This window comes from Gracilinanus agilis, chromosome X (assembly GCF_016433145.1).
Source record: "Gracilinanus agilis isolate LMUSP501 chromosome X, AgileGrace, whole genome shotgun sequence".
NCBI lineage: Eukaryota > Metazoa > Chordata > Mammalia > Didelphimorphia > Didelphidae > Gracilinanus > Gracilinanus agilis.
In genome coordinates, this window is record NC_058136.1 from 42163533 (window position 1) to 42183916 (window position 20384).

At 41.7% G+C, this 20384-nt stretch overlaps 1 protein-coding gene across 1 annotated transcript in view; it reads left to right on the plus strand.

Annotated features, from left to right (window-relative positions):
* Positions 1-20384, plus strand: part of DACH2 (dachshund family transcription factor 2) — a 409931-nt gene that overhangs the window by 188059 nt on the left and 201488 nt on the right. Inside the window, 1 exon segment of the mRNA XM_044682815.1 lies at positions 15605-15720. Coding sequence (XP_044538750.1) covers positions 15605-15720 — 116 coding nt within the window.

Here is a 20384-nt window from a genome sequence, read left to right on the forward strand (position 1 = left end):
CTCTCTCTCTCTCTCTCTCTCTCTCTCTCTCTCTCACATCTTCCCTCTCTTCACCACTCCCCAGTTTCTCTGATGATCCACAGATCTGGTGTGTCAGGGCATATTCTCAGGTAGTCACTGAAGAGGGATAATGATCTAGGATCATAACAGAATTGCCAGATATAGGGCTGGGTTGCTTTTTTTCTTCTTAGCATCATTGTCCTTCTGGTGACGCTGTACATTTGGATCGAACAAAGAATAACCCAGCTCGAATGAGTTCAGAGAAATAAAAATTGTGGCTTCTCAAAGGGCAGCAGAATGATGCTAGCTGTAGGGATATTGTCAGCTGAATATAATTTCTTACTAGCAGAAAAAGGGGAGATGGGGAGAGATCTGAGATCCTGAAAGATGAGAGCCCATTTGAACCCTGTGTTTGTCACTCCCAATTCAGTTATGTTTGATCTTTTCATGGCTCTGTCATCTTTTGGACATTAAGAGCTATTCAGTTAAAGAAATTGCTCAGTTTCCTCGGCTATGTATCAGAGGGTTCCCTGTAATTCCTTGTAATGTCCTTCTTTCTGCTTCTCTAACTGCAGCTCAAATTTCTGCCTCTGCCTTATGAAACCTTCTCTGCTCCATTCAGGCTTTACCAAATGCTCCTTCCAGTGATCTTTTGCAACACCTTGTAACACTCACAGATTCACTGAAAAAGATTAAATGAGGTATTTGTCAAGTATTTTGCAAACCTCAAAGCACTCTTGGCATCATTTGAGCAGGTTGGACCAGATCATCTTAACAATTCTTTTCTGCTTGGGCACATGTTTCTGTGAATGCTAAACATCTTTTGAGGTCCTTACACAGCATTTTTCCCCCACTTCTTCTCAGAAGCTTACCTCCTCGTAGCTTTAAGGAAGGCAGTTCAGGAAAGCGCTGCAGCTAGAATTTGGTTAGATGTGAGCACAGCATCATCTCACGTCTTTCATAGGCGAGTGAGATTGATGTGGCCTAGATGACGCTACTGTAATTGTAACATGAATTCCAAATTAATTAGTTGAATTTCTGTCTTCAAAAGTAGTATGTAATTAATATAAATGTAGATGCAGGTCTTTAGAAGGTACCCCAGGGATCTGTGCTTGGTTGGCCTTCAGATATTTTACAGTGTTATCAGTGACTTGGATAAAGGTATAGATGGCATGCCTGTAAAATCTTCAGATGGCACAAAGCCAAGAAGAACAGTCAATATTGAGCCACTTCCAAGACGATGAGATTTTCTAAGGAGAAATGTGTATTTGTATATTTAAGTTAAATTTTTGACAGAAGTTCATCTGAAAAAAATATTCAGGCTTTTGTGGACTTTAAACTCAATTTGAGCCAGCGGTGTGATATGGCTGCCAAAAAATGGAATCCATTCTTGGGCTGCATTCAAGCAGGTGCAGTTTCCAGGAACAAAAGCCATATTCAGAGTATTGTGTTCAGGTCTGGGCACCACAGGTTAGGTAGGGCATCGATGAACTTCTAGAGCAGGGGTCGGCAACCTTTTTGGCCGTGAGAGCCATAAACGCCACATTTTTTAAAATGTCATTCCGTGAGAGCTGTGCAGTGCTCACAGTGCCGCTCCTGTAACAGCGCCTGAAAAAAATGGACTTTATGGCTCCTGCAGAAAGAGCCATACGTTGCCGACCCCTGTTCTAGAGGAAGGTAACGGGGGCAGGGTGGGGAGGGGAAGGGCCTGAAGGAAGTATGTTATGAGGATCAATCTAAAGTATGAGGGCTGTTTCTGCTTGGTAGGTGGGAGGTACAGGGGCAACCTTTGAGTTTTAGGAGGGATATTTTGTGTAAGAGAAACTCAGATTTTTTTCTCTGGGGCTCCAGATGGCAGAATGAGTGGCAATGACAGAAATAGTAAAGGGCCAATTTAGACTCAAGGTAAAGGAGGAAACCCCCGTATGTGAAACAAACTTCTAACATTTAGTTCTGTCCCAAATTGGAATTGTCTTCTTTGGAGATTACGAGTTCCTCTCACTGAAGAATTCCAAGCAGAGAGCCCAAACGACCCCTTGTTGGACATGCCATAGTTGGAATGTTGGCTCCGGTCTCTGTTGAACTAGATGGCCGCCGAGGCCACGTCTAATTCTGAGAGTTGTGATTTCACTTAATTGTAGTCTTTCATTAAACTGGGATGTTTTCAGGACTATGAAGGATGGCTGAAAACAGATAGATTTTAGTTGAGCAAACTGAATCTCCAAGCAGTTAAGCGAGTGACCCGTGGCAAGATGGGCCGAGGCAGGCAAGACGTATCCCTCGGTTTCACTCGAATCGCCAAATTCTGGCCTTCCTTTTCCACCAAACCTCTCTGCTGCTGAAGGAATTTCCCCGTCGAATATATACTTTGCCAAGTGACTGAGTGTGGCATGCACTGCCTTATTTTTAAATGATCGGTTTTTATTTTTATTATTGTTCATCACTTGTTTTTATTAAAGACATAAAAATGTACGCATTCACGTAGATAACCATGAAAACAATTCCCAGGTTTTCTTCTGGGCTGATTTGTGGCATCCGAGTGCTCTCTTGTTGTGCTCACACTTCTGACTCTTCTTACAAGCTTTTTGTTTCTGCTTTGTAAATGCTGCTAATTCAGGCATTCTACATTGCTTTGCTGTAATGTATCCTCAGGGAGTGTTGGAAATTAGCAGCATTTGCAAATGTTCTCATTACTGCAAGAATGTTTGTCAAGGAATCCTGTATGGTAATTACCAGCATGTATGTGTGTGGGCAGCCGATTTCCTTTGGCCTGGACTGTCCTACTCTGATGACAGAAGTTAACCTTGGGTTTGGAATAACAAACATTAACTGGGAGTGAGGAAAGGAATGTCATCATTTTCGTCTGCTGCTGCTCAGTGGCCCCTTGTGATTGACCAGGGTGCAGAAGAGAGAGATTTTGCCGAGGCTAAAGATGGCCTCGGTCACTCGGGAAGTCAGTACAGATCACGCTCTAGTATCGGGTCGTCCTCTTGCACTAGTTCGAGAGCTCGGGACGATGGCTGGAGCAGATTTCCGAATGGAGCACTGTTCATATTGATAATGGTGAGGCAGTGTGCCACAGTGAGTAGAGGACTGGTCTTGGAGCCAATAGGAAGGCCTTTACTTGTGTGACCCTGGCCTACATCTCCCTTCTGGGCCTCAGTTTCTTCATCTCTTAAAGGAGGATAGGACTGACTGCCTCTGTGTATCTACCTCACTCATCTAGTGTTCTGTGGAAAGGAAGGAAGGGTATTATATTGGGTGTCTAGGGGCTTGAGTTAAAATCTTTAGGCCTTAGCTCTACAGTGAGTTATAAACGATGACCCTGTGATCTCTAAGGCGTCCTCCAGCATCAAATCCAGCTCTTTCCACTATGACAAATAGATATTTGAATCTCTTTAATATCCAAGCCTTTTCTCTATGTAATAAAGGTCCTCGTTTGTTTGTTTTTTTTTTGCATCAGGCCTGTAATGGGAAGATCTAGTCCTTGCCTGCTTATAACAACAGATCGGTGTAGTTTTTACGAGAAAGATGAGAAACAAAGGAGGGAGAAGAGCCAGCTTTAAAATCAGAAGGACTTTGAGTCCCATGACCTGACGGGTGACTTAATGTCTCATTGTTCTCAGTGATGCTCTAAGACTAGAAATTACAGAGGAGGTGCTAGCCTGCTTTGGTAAAGGGAGTTTCTTCACCTGGGAGTTCCCTTCAAACCAGCAAAATTGCAGGTCCAGTCCCCATCTTCTTAGCCGAATGATTGGTTTGTCAGAATTTGAGGCCGGTGGCATCATTTGGGTAAACGTCTCTGTTTCTGGTTCTTGGCGTGGCCCTCCTGTTCTGAAGTTATGCTCTAAGAAATGTCCTTATTCCAAATTCTATTCTCCTACTTAGTCCTGTCAGGAACGAAAGAGTCAAATGCCATTCTGTTCAAAGTAGAACACTGAGGATATATTGTATTTTAAAATGATCGAGCTGCGTATTTGGTGCAGTTTGTCAGGAACGCACCTAGCTTAGAGATTCTGTGGTCCTCATAGTCAGAGGTGATCAAGGCAATAGCAGTGGCCCTGTGCTTATGGCTCATTAGCAAAAAGGAAGTATTTGCATCCACAGAGGAAGAGACTCTTAGATGAGCCAGTCCAGAAGGAATTTGTAACAAAAGACAAAAATGCACATGTTATTTATCTGTGGGCAAAACCCAGTTGTGTGATGGGTGCAACTCTTGGGGGGAAAAATGCAACCAGTGGCTCTTTTTGCATGCGTGCTCCATGGATGTCGGCTGCTAAATGGTAGCAGCTCCTATGGCCTGGTTTTCCTTTCAGCCCTCTTTGGACTGCTTAGGTGGATCTGGCATCTAGCTGCTGGTATGTGGACTTCTTAGTACTCAAGGCATTGCTTTCCACCTCCTTCTCCTGCTACCCCCAGAAAAAGCGAGACCAAATTAAATAAAAATTGCCATCTTTCTCCTCTCTGACTCACCTAATTCCTCTCTTCAACTAGCCGCTTTCTCATAGTCAAGTGGAGCAGATTATTCTAAATGCTTTTCTAACATTCCTCCTCTTTTGCCAGTTGCACATTTATAATTATCCTTTTAGGAAAGGATAAAAAAGATTTAAAAATGATTATTCTTGGCAAGGGGCCTAAAGGTGAAGAACTGCAGTATTGAATGTGGAAATGAGAACTTGTTCTGGTACACAGAGAGGTTCTGTATCATGCCCAGGCAGGTGCCAGCGTCTTTAGGAAGTGAGCAGAAGGGTTGCAGTGATGTGGGGGTACCATTCATTGAAAGGCAGCTCAGAATATGTAGTAGCTGAAGACAGAAGGAGCAGTCGAAGCTCAGCAATGATTCCAAATTCCTGGAAGACAGGCCAGTGGGGAGACCATGGAATTTGGGAAAATACTGGCAAAAGCCTCACTTCCCAAGTCAAGTTGGCAGCCTCGGTGGAGGTAGGGAATTTAGAATGTCAGTCAAGAGTGAATTTGGTCTACTTTGGACCCTTACTTTTCAGGTTGAAATTGTGTGGGACTCGTCTAAACCAATGCATTTGAAGGCACATCCATCCTTTTATCTAGATTGGGTGAGAGAGAGAGAGAGAGAGAGAGTGTGTGTGTGTGTGTGTGTGTGTGTGCGTGCGTGCATGTGTATGTATTTGTGCATTATCCTGCTACCTTTTAAAGACTTAAGTCCTTTCTGAGGTTTCTTTCAGATTTCTACTGGGGGGGGGAGGTGGGGATGAAGATGGAACGGGACATGAGCGCGCGCGTGAGCGTGTGTGTGTGTGTGTGTGTGTGTGTGTGTGTGTTCTTTCATTTGGAGGTATTGCTTAGGAGTCCTGTCACGTGCTGTTAGTTTTGATGTTTACCCTGAGGGTTGGCTTTCTAAGGGGGAGGGCAATGGGTGCAGGTTGTGGTTTCAACCTTCCCAGTGACTTGTTCGCCAAAGAAGCAATTGGCTATCATAGGAAGATGAAGTGACTTGTCCGAAGCCAACCCACATCACCTTAGTGTCTGGAGACTGGGCCTGCTGCTCCAGATTGCTCCCCTTCTTAGAGTGCCAAGAGACTAACTTCATTGCTATTAGTCAGGTGCCTGGAAGAGGATGGGCAGACCATTGAGCAGAATGACCGAGTCTCTGTCAGGGAGAAGAGTCCACGCCCATAGATTTGGGCCTGAAAGTGACTTTCAAGCCCAACTGGGTGGTAACCCCTTCCCTTTAGAGATGAAGAAGCCAGAGTGGAAAGTCAGTTGATTTGCCCAGGCGCAGCCAAGTTATACAAGGTCTTCTGACTGTCGGTCATTTTCCATTGGAACACACGGCCTCCCAAGGCTGAGTGCTCGAGCCACGTTTTCAAAGCTGAGCTGTTGAATAGCCCTGTCCAAAAGCTCATGTTCCAGGAGGGCTTCGCTTCTTTCAGTGGTCTGCGGTTCTCACCTTGAGAAATAAGGATCCTCCCCAAGATGGGGAAGAGAGCCACCAATTTCATACCTGATCTCTAACTCTTCTCTCTCAGGTGTCTAAAGGACATGTGCTAATTGAGGTAAGATTTCTCTAGGGAAAAAATCAGATTTCCTTTTAGGATTTCAGGAAGTATACTTCTAAATATATGTATGATAGTCTAAAAATCTTTGGGCTGGTTTTTTTCATTTTTATTTTTTCTTAGTGCTGCTTTGAAGCTTATGTTCCTTGAAAGGGCACTAAAACTTTTAAGATATGCTCTATTTACAGCAGGGGCTGTTGGCTAAACAGACACCTGGGGTAGTGAAGTACAAAGTGCTGAATTTGAAGCTGTTGGGCCTAGACTCAAATTTCGTCTCCACCCGTGCGACCTTGGATCATTCTCCTCCTTTTCGGGTCCTCAGCCTTCAATTGGACTAGAGAGCTTGTGAAGTCCCTTCCAGCTCTGTCTATGATCCTGTGATAAGCAGTGGCTGTCCAAGAACAGAAAATAGATTATTGACAGAATGTCTAAAGGAAATGAATGCATACAATGTAAGCAATCGAGATATTATTTTCTAGTACAAGAATAACAGAAGACAGATGGATGAGGTAGAGACAGAAAATATACAAAGTAGATACTCCTACTTCCTATTTATATATGCCAGTTCCTATGTTTCCTCTGACAAGTTTTAAAGGGGAGAGATGACTGTTTTCAGTATGACGTTTTCCTTTTTCTTCTTCTCTGCATTGCTGGTAAATAATTTGTACTTTCAGAATTCACAAGAGCTAGCCTGAGAGAAAATAGATACTGAACTTGAGTTATCCTGAGGAAAACTGTTACTATACATTGGAACTGTGGTACAGTAATCTTGTAACTTTGCGCCATTCTTTAGCTGTCTAGAGGGTGTGTGTGTACACGTGTGTGTGTGTGTGTCTGTTTGTCTGTCTGTCTGTCTGTCTGTCTGTGTGTTTTTAAGGCTCATTTAGGACTTGAATCACAAATGAGAACCCAAATAACTAGAATTTGGTTCATGGTTCTCCTTGTTGAATATGCTATCACTTTAAGTCGGTCACGGTTGTTTCGTCACACCGAACGTGGAAACAGTGTGATGAAATGTGCATAACTTGTCAGAGGGGATCTCTCATGCAGGTAAAATGAGCTGCTCTCCCGAGTTTGCTTGTTCTGTGTGTGGGAGGTAACGGCGATGGCTCTGGGTGTTGTTGGGAGGGCACGTCTAGAGACATGGAAGCCAGGCAACTATTAATTGTTCAAACAGTTTATCCCATCTTTTTTTAAAGTAGATTTTTATGGATAGCTTTTGCTTTAACATTGCCTGATCTAGATCCCTTCCTCTCTCCCCTCCTAGAATACTATTCCTTTTAACAAAGACTTTAAAAAACAAGAAAGAAAAGAAAAGTAGAAAAAAATTGGGACTCCAATGAACACACTCAAAGATCTTTTATTATATATGTACTTTTCCACTCCTGGGAACCCCACCTTCTGCCGAGAAAAGGGAGGACGCAGCCTCTCATATGCCTTCTCGGTCTTTTATAATTTCATAACCTTCAGTTCAGATTGTTTTTTGATGGTTGCTCTTTCCATTGACGCTGGCGGAGTTGTTATTTATGCTGTTTTCCTGGCTCTGTTTATTTCACTCTGCACCAGTTGATATAAGGCTTTCTGTGTTTCTCTGTGTTCAACATTACAGCATGGTAATATTCCTTTCCATTTGTGTACCACAATTTGTTTGGCTGTTCTTCTATTGGGTGGAAGCTACTTTTGTCTGGTTCTTGGCTCCCCCAAAAAGTGCTGCATAGCTTTATATTACTTTAAAAAAGCAAACTTAAAACTCTCATGAGTCAACTACACTTGTATTCAAAGCTGTGAAAAAGAATTGCGTTGGGATTGATCCTAGTATTATAGGATCTAATTTAACAGGGATTTATTAAGTGCCTTCTAAGTGCCTGAGATAATAAAGAAAAAAAAATGAAATGGTTCTGCCCTTCCAGAGCTTCCCTTCTGGGCTTTGCAAAGCATTTTCTTTAGAACAATTCTGTAAATGAGGAAGATGAACATGAATAGAGATATTAAGAAGTGAAATGATTCACATATCATCACATTTATTAAATGACAGAGCCAAGATTTTTGAACTCAGATATTCCATCACCCAACTCCAGCTCTAAAATTCTGTGACTCTTGACTTAAAAATGATTACTACCAGGATGAATTGCTTCTAAAAATAATGTCCACGGTGGCTCTGGTTTTTTCCATTTTTTTAAAGAAAGATCTGTGTCCTGAGCTAATAAATTATGGCCAGAGAACCTTTCTTTCAGGTGAGAGTAATGTGGGGTAAAAGGAGAAGACTGTCACCTTCAGGGGCCCGCCCTGGTCCTTGAATTAGAAGGGATGGCCCTTTATAGCTCTTCTCTTTCTTTTTCCCCAAGGCTGCCTCCTTTCAGTTGATTTTTGAAAAGTTGAGTAACCCCTGAAAGAGGTAACTTGGAGATGACAGAAAGTTGAAGAAAAAGAAAGCTCTAGGGACACCCCCATTCTAGTGCTTTCCAAACAACTCATCTAAAAACATGATGCTTGAAGAGAGGAAATGGGATTTGAGCCTCCCCAGTGAAGATGTGTCTCTAGAGAATTTTGATGGTTGCCCAGGCAGTGACAGTTCTGGAGGAGTCAGCTGTCATGATTTCCACTTAACAATAGGTGAAAGCACAGAGATGTCAGGTGAGTTTCTTAGGGACCTCACTTTTGGGGCAGGATTCAAGCCCAATCTTTGAGTACGCAGCCTGTAACTAAGCCATCAAGCTCCAGTGCTTCTTGACCAACCTGGGATCAGAAGAAAAAGGCCTCAGGTTTGTGAATTTCGACTAAATAATTTGTGCTGCTCTGTCTCTTGTCTTGAGATTGACTTGTGATCTCACAGGCTGCCATCTATTTATTTATTTATGAGATTTCTCTCCCTTTTCCTACCTGCCCTTGAAAGTAGAAGGCAAGGTTGGAGAGAGGTTTATGAGAGCATCTGGCTGCCAGGAGGCATGTGCCTTGGCAACCTTCTTGTGGTCTCTGAAATCCCCATTCACGTTTATGAAGGAGCGGTGACTCAAACACAGAGATCAGCAGCCAAATTGATTGCAATTCACATCTTCCCAGTATGGGTAACCTCTTTGTCTTAGTCGAAGCATTCGTCAAGACAGGGCAACAAATATAGGTGTTTTGTGGGATGGGTCAGAGGACATGGGAGGCGAGAGGGCAAATCAGAGATTATGGGGAGAAACGGATTTTTTTTTGCTCATTTTCCTTTAAAAAGGAAAAGGAAACGATATTTTAAGAAGAAAAATATATGAGCAAAAAGTAGCATTCCAAATAGAAATGTGAAGACTGCTAATTTTGTGAGGGGTGCACATTTTTGCCGTCACAAAAAGGAGCATGTAAGACCTGTTGGACCCAATAAAAGTCATTCCACCAATTTTTGGAGATGGCCATATCAAGTGGTTGAGACAGTGGAAATGGAATAACCTGACTGACTTAAGGATCATCTCCCAGAGAGTGAAATCTATTGTTACTGTGAGTTTTCCTTTAAAATGTCAAGTTTGGGACTCTCCCAAGTCTTGGGTTTTCTCTTCCAGGTATTTATTACTTTTTCCTGGGTCTGGCTTAGGTGCCTAGAAAGGGAGGCACGGTGGGAGTTGTTCATTTTTAAGAGCGCCCGGGGCATACCTAAGAAAGTTACTATTCTAGTTTATCAAGCGTAATGTTTACTCTCGAATAGAAAGAGTTTTACAGTCACTCAGAATGAACACATTTGCTCTTTCGGTTTGAAAGATAAGGAAACTGAGGCACAGTATGATTGCATGATTTGCCCAAGGCTACATAACTAGTTAGTAGCAGAGCTGTGCCTAACTTCCACATCACCACGATTTCAGTTAGGAGGTTATTTTGAGAGTACATGGATGGAGCGATAGGGGCCTGAAATTCTGTGGTGGAAATAGGAAGGGAAAGTGAGGGTCACATGACAGGCTTTGACTCTCTCAGGGGGTTGCAGGTACCTTTCAATGGAGGGCTTCCAGCAGACTTGTTAGGGATATTATAATGGGAATCAGCTCCTTAGAGTCCTCCCCCCCTTAAACCTTTACCTTCTGTCTTAGAATTGATACAAGTGTTGGTTTCAAGGCAGAAGAGTGGTAAGGGCTTGGCAGTTGGGGTTAAGGGACTTGTCCAGGGTCACATAGCTAGGAAATATCTGAGGTCACATTTGAACTCGTATCTGAGGTCAGATTTGAACTTGTAGCTTGAGGCCTGACATTCTATCCACTGAGCTACCTAGCTCCCAACCCCCATATCCTTTATTTATTTATTTTTACTAGATCACAACTGGGAATACCCAGTGATTCTTCCTTCTAGCCCAAAGACTCATTATTTCTCCTCCCCAAATTCTTTTCTCTTCTAAACTTCCTTATTTCTGTTGAAGGCGTCACCATTTCCCTAGTTTCCCGTATGTGTAGCTTTAGCATTATCCTAGATACCTCACTTTCTCTCACCTCACACATCCAAGTAATCATCACATCTTGCCAGTTTTGCCTTCACAACTTCTCCCATATCTGACCCTTTCCCTCTAATCTCTGGTCTTCATCACCTCATGTCTAGAGTATTACAATAGCCTCCGCATAGGGCTCCCCATCTCCTGTCTCTCCTCCAGCTAGCCCACCCCACCCAGTGCTGTTAAACTGATTTTCCTTAAGCACAGATCTAATCATGTGACACCCACTTCAGGGGCTCCCTTCTTGACTCTGAGGTAAAGTAGAAACTCTCCTATTTCACTTTTAAAGACACATATAACTTTTTCTCAGGCTACCTTTCTGGGCTATTGGACTTTCCTCCTCTTCCTACACTTTGGGATCCTGCCTAATTGGCCTCCTCTCTGTTCCTTGTACGTGACACATTCTCTCTTATTTCCCTGCCTTTGAAATGGCTATTGCAGGTGCCTGGAATGCACTTCCTCCTTATTTTCCACCTCATAGTATCCTTTTCCCTTTAACATGCAGCTCAGGTAGCATCTTTTGCCTGAAATCTCCCCAGTTGCTTAGTTTACACTCTCCCAATCTAAATTATATAATAACTCATAATCAAAATGATACTAATAAGCATAATAGTGTGCATTATGTAGCCCTCGACAGTTTACAAAATAATTTCTATTTTTGTTTTCTTTGATTCTCCCTACAACAGTGGTAGATGGGTGCTATTATTATCTTCATTTTACAGATGAAGAAACTGAGACTGAGAGATGTTAAGTATCTTGCCTAGGTCAAATGACTAGTATGTGTTTGAAGATTATATTGAACTATTTTAGATTTATTTAGATATATTTTCTGTTTCCTTATGCTGTGTATACTTCTTCCCGTATCTGTTATCTCTCTTGTTATCTGTAGGCTCCTTTTGACGAGGGTTTGTTTCCTTCTTTATATGTCTATTCCTAGTACGTTATACAGTGCCTGGTATATAGTAGTCACTTAATAAGTGCTTGTCGATGGGTAGATAGTAACTCACTCCATCCATGGAGTTCCGCCTATGGCCTTGAGATGTTGAGAGATTTGCCTATCATTACACAGCTGGTATGTGAAGTAGGAACTGAACACATATTGTTCTGCATTCAAGGTCAGTTCTGTAGTATGTTACCCCTCAGCAGCACTTTTATAAGTAGTTAATCATACTTTCCACAGCAATGCCAGTCCCATTTTCAGCATCTCTTCAGTGAAATCTGAGAGATGCCACGTCTGAGGGCTGACGACTGACGACTGACATAAAAGGGATTTCACATACCAGTGATAGACAAGAAAAATAAAACCTTTTTTAGTGTTTGCTGGTCCGGTCCCCTTTCAGGGATCCAGTTGTGTTGGTTTGGCCAGGTAGCTGCCAACATCTTTTGTGTGACACCTTCAATGCCATCAGTGTGCTTCCTCCTTCGCAAAGTCTGAGAAAGAAGAAAATGGCATTATGTGATTCCTTACTAAATCAAATGTTGATCGTATGTTTTCGATTAAATGGCTGGAAGGCTTGGCAAATCAATCACTGATTTATTTACTGGCTATTTTTTCGAAACAACAAAATCTTCACCCCTGATTCACAAATGGTCAAGGACACAATAAAAAGCATCGACATGAAATTTCCAAATCTTAACCATTACAGTGTGGTATTCCTCATCTGTCACCAAGTGGAATAGGTATATCACAGACTGTGTCATTGCTCATTGACATTAGAAGACATACTTCCGCCTGTTATTTAATGACTGTCAACTCAACAGAGTTTATGGGCTCCTGAGATAATGCAGTGGTGCTAATCCACTTCAGTTGCAGAAATATGAAGGGCCTACAGAAATATATTTTGAGTTGGTTTATTCTTTAGTCCCAGGAGGTTGCGTTACTATTTCACTACCTCTAAAGCACACTCAATGAAAGTAAACCATCCAGGTAGATTATATTAAATGGCGGCCTGGACCCCAGAGGAAATCAAGACTCTCTGGTACAGTATCCCTCCATTTGTCTTCGGAATGTGCTATCTAATGTGAGTCCTGCAAAGCTCAAGCAGTCAAAAAGATCTGTCTGGACTGTTTAATAACAAGCGCAGTATTAGTATGGGGCGCTTTTCCTTGGACCTTGTAGAACTTTCTCTTTCCATATTCTTGCAGCCATTTGGGTAGATAACTTTAAAAAGAAAAAAAAAATCTCTTCATTTTACAGAGCACCAATGACCTTGTAATTAAACTGAAAACTTAACAAATAATTGCCAACAAGCAATTACCATTCAATTAAAGAGTAATTACATGGTTATTTGTGCCCTGTAAAATAAAGCATTACTGAAATCAGTAACTCAATCAATATTTTAGCAGAAACAGGATGCTGCAATGATGGCCTTTTCAACCTATGCTGATTAAATTGTCATCCAAATAACAGTTTACTCGTTAAATCGCCACATGTTTATTTGTCTTGATTAATATGTAAATTTTGGTCTAGTTCTAGTAAACCTCTTTCACATAAGATGCCGGGACAGGATCATTTACCACTCGCCCAACTTTCTGCAGATTCTTGCTTGAGCGTTTGTAATCTGTGCTCTCAGAGAGGCAGGCCGTATAGCACCTTACTTTGAGTGTAGGGAGTTTTGGCCGCACACATATTTCTGAGAGAGTTTCTTCAGGAGCAGGAATGAAAACACACTGGCATTTTTGCTTTACTGACTGAATTCGGCCCAGAGGGGCAGATAGCGAATCACAGAAGGATCTTGTCTCCGTCCCCATTCCCACCCTTCTTCCCAGCCCCACTCATGCTATATATCGTGGCATGGAAATGATTGTAGGCTCCTGAAAACTGTGCCAGGACAATGGAGGATGTGGAAGGCCCCACCAAACCAGAAAGGCATTGAGTGTGTGCCCACCGATGCACTGGACATCAGTGCTTTTTCCAGGCATAGATATCACCGGTTAAGTCTTGTTGTGATGACTTTTTTGGCCAAAGAAAGTCTTGAAGACCATTAATGAGGTCATAGGTTGTGATGAACGTTGGTGGAGGGAGCATTGAAATCTTTTTCTAATTTCGCAAAATCCTCTTCAAGTTCCCCATAGGTGTAAGTCTCCTAGACTCCAAGGGTTGATACTTTCATAGAGTCTTGAAACTGTCTCTTTCTTGGCATTCTTAATTTGTCCGCAGACCACTTGTACTCCTGGTACCCTGTTACCATTAAACATTACGTTTCCTTCACTGTAAAATGAGGATAATAACAGCACCTACCTCTTAGGGTTGTTGTGAGACTCAAAAAAGACAATATTTATAAGCACTTAGCATGGTCCCTGGCATATAATAAGCACTATATAAATGTTTATTCTTCTTTCCCTACTATGTGCCAGGCACTGTGGTAAGTGATAAGGATTTGTTGTTCAGTCATCTTTTCAGTTGTGTCCAACTCTTTGTGACCCCATTTGTGATCTTTTCGGCATAGATTCTGGAGTGGTTTGCCATTTCTTTTTCCCACTTGTGTTATAGATGAGTAAACTGAGGCAAATAGGGTGAAGTGACTTGCCCAGGGTCACAAAGATAGTAAGAGCCTGAGGCCAGGTTTGAACTATGGGAAATGAGTCTTCCCAATTCCTGACTTGGTGCTCTATCTTCTGTGCCATTTAGCTGCCCAGTAGCGAGGAATACAAAGGCAAAACCAAAACTGCCTCTTCCCTCAAGGAGCTTATTTCCTGTTGTGGGAAGCAATACTTGAAGAAAATTAAGTACAAAATATATGCAAAGTAGATTTAAGGCAATTTCCAGAGGGAGATTAAGTTTCTTCTTTGCCCAGAATTAATATACAAGGAGGGGAGTGGAGTGGAGTTGCCAGATAAAATTGTAGTCATAAATGGGGGAGAAAACCCACACCTGAATCTTTTGTGTTGGATTGATACCCAATGTTGATGTACAATGAAAGAAAATAACAGAAACATCGCAAGTGACAAATGAACTGGGTAATGGTACCTCTGTGTAAGGTTGCTGGAAGTTGTCTTCATTGAAAAGCAGAGTTTGTCTTTCATTGATGGAGAGCTTTGTGGCTGCAAAGTTGATCGAGTGAGCTTTAACTTCCAATTTCTTTGTGAACCAGAAGCCATTTTTGGAAATGTTCTCTATTGGAACCTCATCCATTTCTTGCAGTGGGTTATTTAATATACTTTTGCACAGTATTTTGTCACAGACCCTATTATTCAGCTTTGCAAAATGCCTTTCTCCCCCAAAGCAACGGCAATATCTTTGCACACATTAGAAAGCAATATTTTCTCGATATTCGGTGGCATCCATACAACTTGATTCTAATGTTATATGACTTATAAATCTCCTCATTGTGGTGACAGCTCCCAAATGACGTGTCAGGTGTGCCAGCTGCATTAGAACCGTGGAAGAATGCAGCAGATACAAAACCTTTTACTTAGCTACATTAGGGATTCAAATTTGTGCCTGCCGTTCATAAGCTGTTTAGACTAGGATGAAGAATGTCTCAATTTGACGGGTTTGGTTAACCCTTAGACAGCAGTCAAGAACGCCAGTCATACTGTGAGCAAATGGAACCAAGATTCGAAAAGCTCATGGGTTATATTGTTGCTGCTGCTTGAAGAAAAGGCACTGCTCTCAATTTGGTTGCTAAGGTACTAGTAGGGATAAACATTCGGAGGTAACCTTTTCATCATTAGCTTTTGGTATCGTGGTAAATTCCATCTAACATCGGTCTGCTGGGCAAATGCAGCTTCCTACCACTGATCTTGGGGATGGTGGGGAAAGACCTAAAAGGGCATGCAGATTATGTGTTCTGCTATCCTTCACATCTTCCTGATTCACATGAACTCAGAGGTTCCCAGGTAGCCCACACCTCGGGGTGGTAACTTGGAGTCTGTCCATGTTGCAAAATGCTCACCAGTTGCCATAATCTGATTTAGAAATTGTGCTCGGATGGCGCCAGTGTTTTCTGTAATGGCGAGTCTTTTTTCTGAGAAGGATTTCTTTAGAAATGACTGAAAATGGTGTTTTATAGAAAATCCTATCACACTAATCATGATTTTTAAGGTGAACGTACATGGTGGATAAAGGCACTGCTAAAAGAAACAGTGTATTCTGAACTGTCTTCTTATTGTGTTTTCACAGTTCAAGGCCTGGAAGACCCCCCAAACGTTCCCTGGGAGTGACCATACAAGAAAATGCACGCCTTCTGCCTCATGGCGTCCCAGGCCTCATATCTCCAGGCCTTATCTCACCAACAGGTAAGAAAATCCATCAGATGATCAACAGGGATTCTTCCTCCTGCACAGCAGTTGAAATAAACAAATATTGATCTAAATGCCTTGTCCTTCAGGGCTTTCCAAGCTTTACTAGAGGTTACATTATTGAATTTTTTGAGTATTCATGAAAACTAGGGTGTTGCTGCAGTGACTGAAATCTAATGGATTGGTCATTCAGTTCTTTATCCATTGTCATTTCCTTAAAGGAAATCCCATTAAATATTTTGTTGGGGAGCTGAGTTGGGGAAAGGGGTTGGGCTAACGGGGACAGAGAGGAAAGAGACACAAGGCCATGTGGACCGTTGTCTTAAAATCTCCTGTTGTATGCAGCTCTCCATTTCAGCTGTGTGTTCAAGTAATTGTCCCTTTGTTTCCATGGGGTGAGGGAATGTATATGTGGGTCATGAAAGCTATGAGTGTATGTTTGGAATGCCTAATCATTTCTATCCCAGCCAGAAGAGTGCTCGTGACGAGAAAAGGTAAGGAAAAAATGCCTATGGTCATAACATAATGATTCCTTCAGTGTTTCTTCTACTGTCAAGAAAAGGAACAATAGCATCAATAGGAGAGGGCCACCTCAGTAGATAATATCTGCCATCCTGCTTTCATGACAAAATAACTCAGCATTTTGTTATGCTACCTTTATAATAAAATAATTCTTAGAGAAAGAAACCTCCAAGGCCACCTAATAGGACCCATTCTAACGAGAATAGCCAGTGTGACATCTCCAACAGTGGGTCATCCAGCATCCCCAGTAATTGCCTTTATACAGTGAAGCCTCATTTAATTCATACTCATCTCATCCAGAATTCTTGTTCATTCACACAAGAGCGAACTGGATTTTGCAGCCTTTTCTTGTTCAGTACTTAATGTATTTGCAATATTTGTTGGTATGCACACTCCCTCTCTCGGCGTCTGGCCTAATGACTCTTTGTCTCAGTAGATGGTGTTTGAGAGCTGCTGTGGGCAGCCTAATGATGGATGATCTTTTTTGGCTAAGCTTTTCTGATATTCAGCAAACGGATGTCCAGTCCCTCTATTATCAGACCTAGAGTCAAAGCTAGAGCCAGTGCAAAAACCCAGGGTCACCTCCATGTTATGATGAGACTGTGGATTAAAATTTTATTGAAGTCTAATGTGCCACCTATGAAATGTCAGATGCCATACAATTAAAAGTATAAATAAGAAAAGTATATCTAAAAAGCACTTAAAACAACCAAAATAAATAAATGGTAATGTTTAATCAACTTGAGACAAAAATTATGCACTTAAAAATCACTTGAGCAAGCCTGCATGCTTACAGGCAGGCAATATATGCACATTATAAATAATGATCATTTATTCATTAAATGAAATCCTATAGGAGCTCTATTTGGAAACATTTCTAGTTTTTTTGTCCTTTTCATAGAAACTAACGAAAGATCATTTCTATACATATGTAGATTAACTCTGATTTTTCATTAATTCATATCAGAAAGGTATGTCACAGAGAAATGTAGTGTTTGACCTGAGAGAAGTTTCAACTGAAACCCAAAAAGGAGGTAGTGTGTGCTTTAGATTCAAATTCCTTTAGTGTTTGCTCCATGCAATTTTCCTTAAAGAGTATGTTTTTTCTTTTTTTCTGGTCTTCTAATTTTTGTAAGTAATGTGGTAGAACCTTTTCAAGAAATATAATGAAATGTATATAGTGAAATGTAAATTCACTAATGGTACCTATAGGAGGCCAGTGGTTCAGCACTTTCATTGAACTCACTCTAGATCCATTGTGCATTCTACATTACTGTCCAGTTCATCTGTCTGTTCAGAAGTGATCATGAGAGGACTTAGAGGTCATAGGTCACTTACTTCATGACTATTAGGAAAGAAAAGACGGTGTGCTATTTGAGGGGGGTAAAACTAAAAAAATAAGCAAAAAACCAGACTTAAGGAGAAGGTTGACTTTGACCAATATCTTTGTGGACAATGCTGGGTAGCAATGAATAGTTGAGAGTGCCTCATTTTTTACCTTTCAGTAGCGGATTATTGGATAACTCTACACATCTTCCCGAACTCCTCCCTATCATTTCTTAAATGCCCAACAAGAGTCAATTGGTAGAGCGCAGTCCGAGCCCTCCGTAATTTAACACTAATAGTTTCCATTGTGCAGTGGGGATGATTTTTAGACTTTAATTTCAACTTTCTCCTACCAAGGCAAAAACCTATTTCCTTGTAATGACAGGATCCTTTATGATTATAGTAGATGTCTGTGAGGCACTTTAAGCCGTGTTCTAATGATGTTGTCTGAGGGGCTCGTCCCAACCAGTGCCTCTTCCCCTGGGAATTATAGTTTTACCTAAATTCCCCACTCCCACTCATTGGTCAGTCATTTCCATCAGAACATTTACATGGGTGGGTGTTCACTTCCAGCTTTCTGAAATCAGCCCAGATTATTGAGCCTGAAGGAACTCTGACCTCAAAAAAGAAATACATTTGATTAGTTTCAAAATCTAGCAAGAATCATGCTTTGGACAATATTAGCCTTTAGGGTCACGTGTGAATTCATAATGGTTAGACTGTACAGTGAAACAGAGCTGTGAGACTCGAGTGTGCAGAAAACAAGATTTCCTTGAAATAACTTGACTAATCAATTTTTAAGGACAAATACATTCATAGATTTCCAGCCATCATAAACGCCTTTGAGAGCCTAAGAGTGCTAAATGACTATGAGCTCGAACCACTATTAGTATTGCCCTTAAAAGAATTTTTTTTCCTCCCTTTTTTGTACGTTTCCTCAGTCATTGAGTAGCCCGGAAGGATGGGGGAAAAGAGAAAAACCAGTTGATGACCATTGACATTCTAAGATGGGATTGTAGTTTTTCTTTCCAGCAAGGATAAAGCCATTCTTCAGGATAGCTGCCATCCTTCTCTCCTGTGGGGATTGTTAACAGTTATAAATTGTTCCTTGTGACAATTCTTGAGTGAATTACTTTGATATATATGGCTAATAAATTAATATGATTAAGTTAATGAGAATCTGTCCAAGTGTTGCCAAACTCCACTAGTCCGGCTGTAATGCCACTCCACATTTGCAGCACTAGCTTCCCCCCATGGTGAGAGGATCACCGCTGCCTACGCACTGTCACAGTGATAAATGACATATCCCATGATGCCCTGCATTCCATCTGGTCGGGCCCCAAACCAGCCCAGAATGAGAGCTCTTTTATACAAATCACATACGCAGAAGCCAAATCTATTGGATTATAGGAAGACAGATTTCCACTTTTCCCACCTCCATCCCCCATCCCCTCTGCTCCACCCTCCCTTCCCTTGCACCAAATAGTAAATGAAATCCCACAATTCTACAGAAACTTCTTGTTTACTCCTTTAATGAATGCCTTGTATGGCTACTTACCTTCCCTAGGGAGGAGAAGCACATTTAAATAGCACCATCAAGCTTTCCTGTGCACAGTGTGCCTGACAGAGGATAAGCTGGCCTGTCACCATTTTATTTTATTGTGATACAGTGGATTGCTGTTACTGAAATAAGCCATTAAGCTAAAGCATGTAGTTAGGCTAATCCAAAAAAAAATTCTACATACTTATTAAACAAAATGCACTGAAAGTAGGAATTATCAAGGGAACCCTCCAGAGCAAAATGCGTTTCTTACTATTTTCTATTAAAGATGTAAAGGATATGAGCAATCTCAGGCTTCCATTGGTATCCTAGAGCATGGGGAGAAAAGGAAAAAGCAGCATCAAGCATTTGTTCATCTCCTCCCTTCCTCCTTCCCTCCAAAGATCTGCAGACTTCTTCCGGGCACATGGAGAGAGTCTATACCAGGAAGGCTATACCTGTCAATATTGGCTCCTAAATAAAAACATTTAGGAGAAATCAGAGGAGGGATTGGGTCATGATGATAGGGAGGAAATACGTCTTACGTGATCTTTTGTGCATTGGAGGGAACAAGTTAGAAAGCGCTAATAGGCATCTCGTTTGGTGGCTTAAAAATCCATATTGAAGACGGTCACAATCGGACAGTGACCTTAGGAGAGTATAATACTAGCTTTAGAGGTTGAAGGGAGACGGGCCTTTACCTGAGGACTAAATTCAGAACTTTGTGGCTAGACTACCTTTTTCACCCCCCAAAAGCTGCTTTGTTTCTATTATAATTGCTGTTTCTTCCAGAACAGAGAGATGACTTCCAGTGAGATGTCAGGGATGTCGCAGGAGGGCAAGGAGTGCCATCAGAGGATGTTCCAGCCCACATTCTGAGCCAGGCCTTAAGACCTGAATGATAATCATAGCTTCCCTCAGTTATTTTGTGAGGATCCAATGAGAGCCTGTACAGAAAGTATTCTGTATAAACCTTTTGAGTATGGTGAAGATGATCAGCTCTCAAAAGAGCTCTCAAAGAAACCCAGGGGAGACAGAAAGAGCATCTAAGTAGTAGCCTGGAAAGTGAGCTCTTGGTTGCACAGAGCCTGAGGGCTAGCAGGGAGACTTCCTTGGAGTTTCTTTGATGTTGGAGAATAGTCACAAATTCAGAAGCACTTTCATTGGTGAGGATCGGTTCTTGCCTTGACTAGGAAATATTGCCTGGAATTAAGGTTGCGTAGTTCTTCTGAGTCCTGGGGACTTTGCAGGATAGCCTATTGACTTAAGGCCC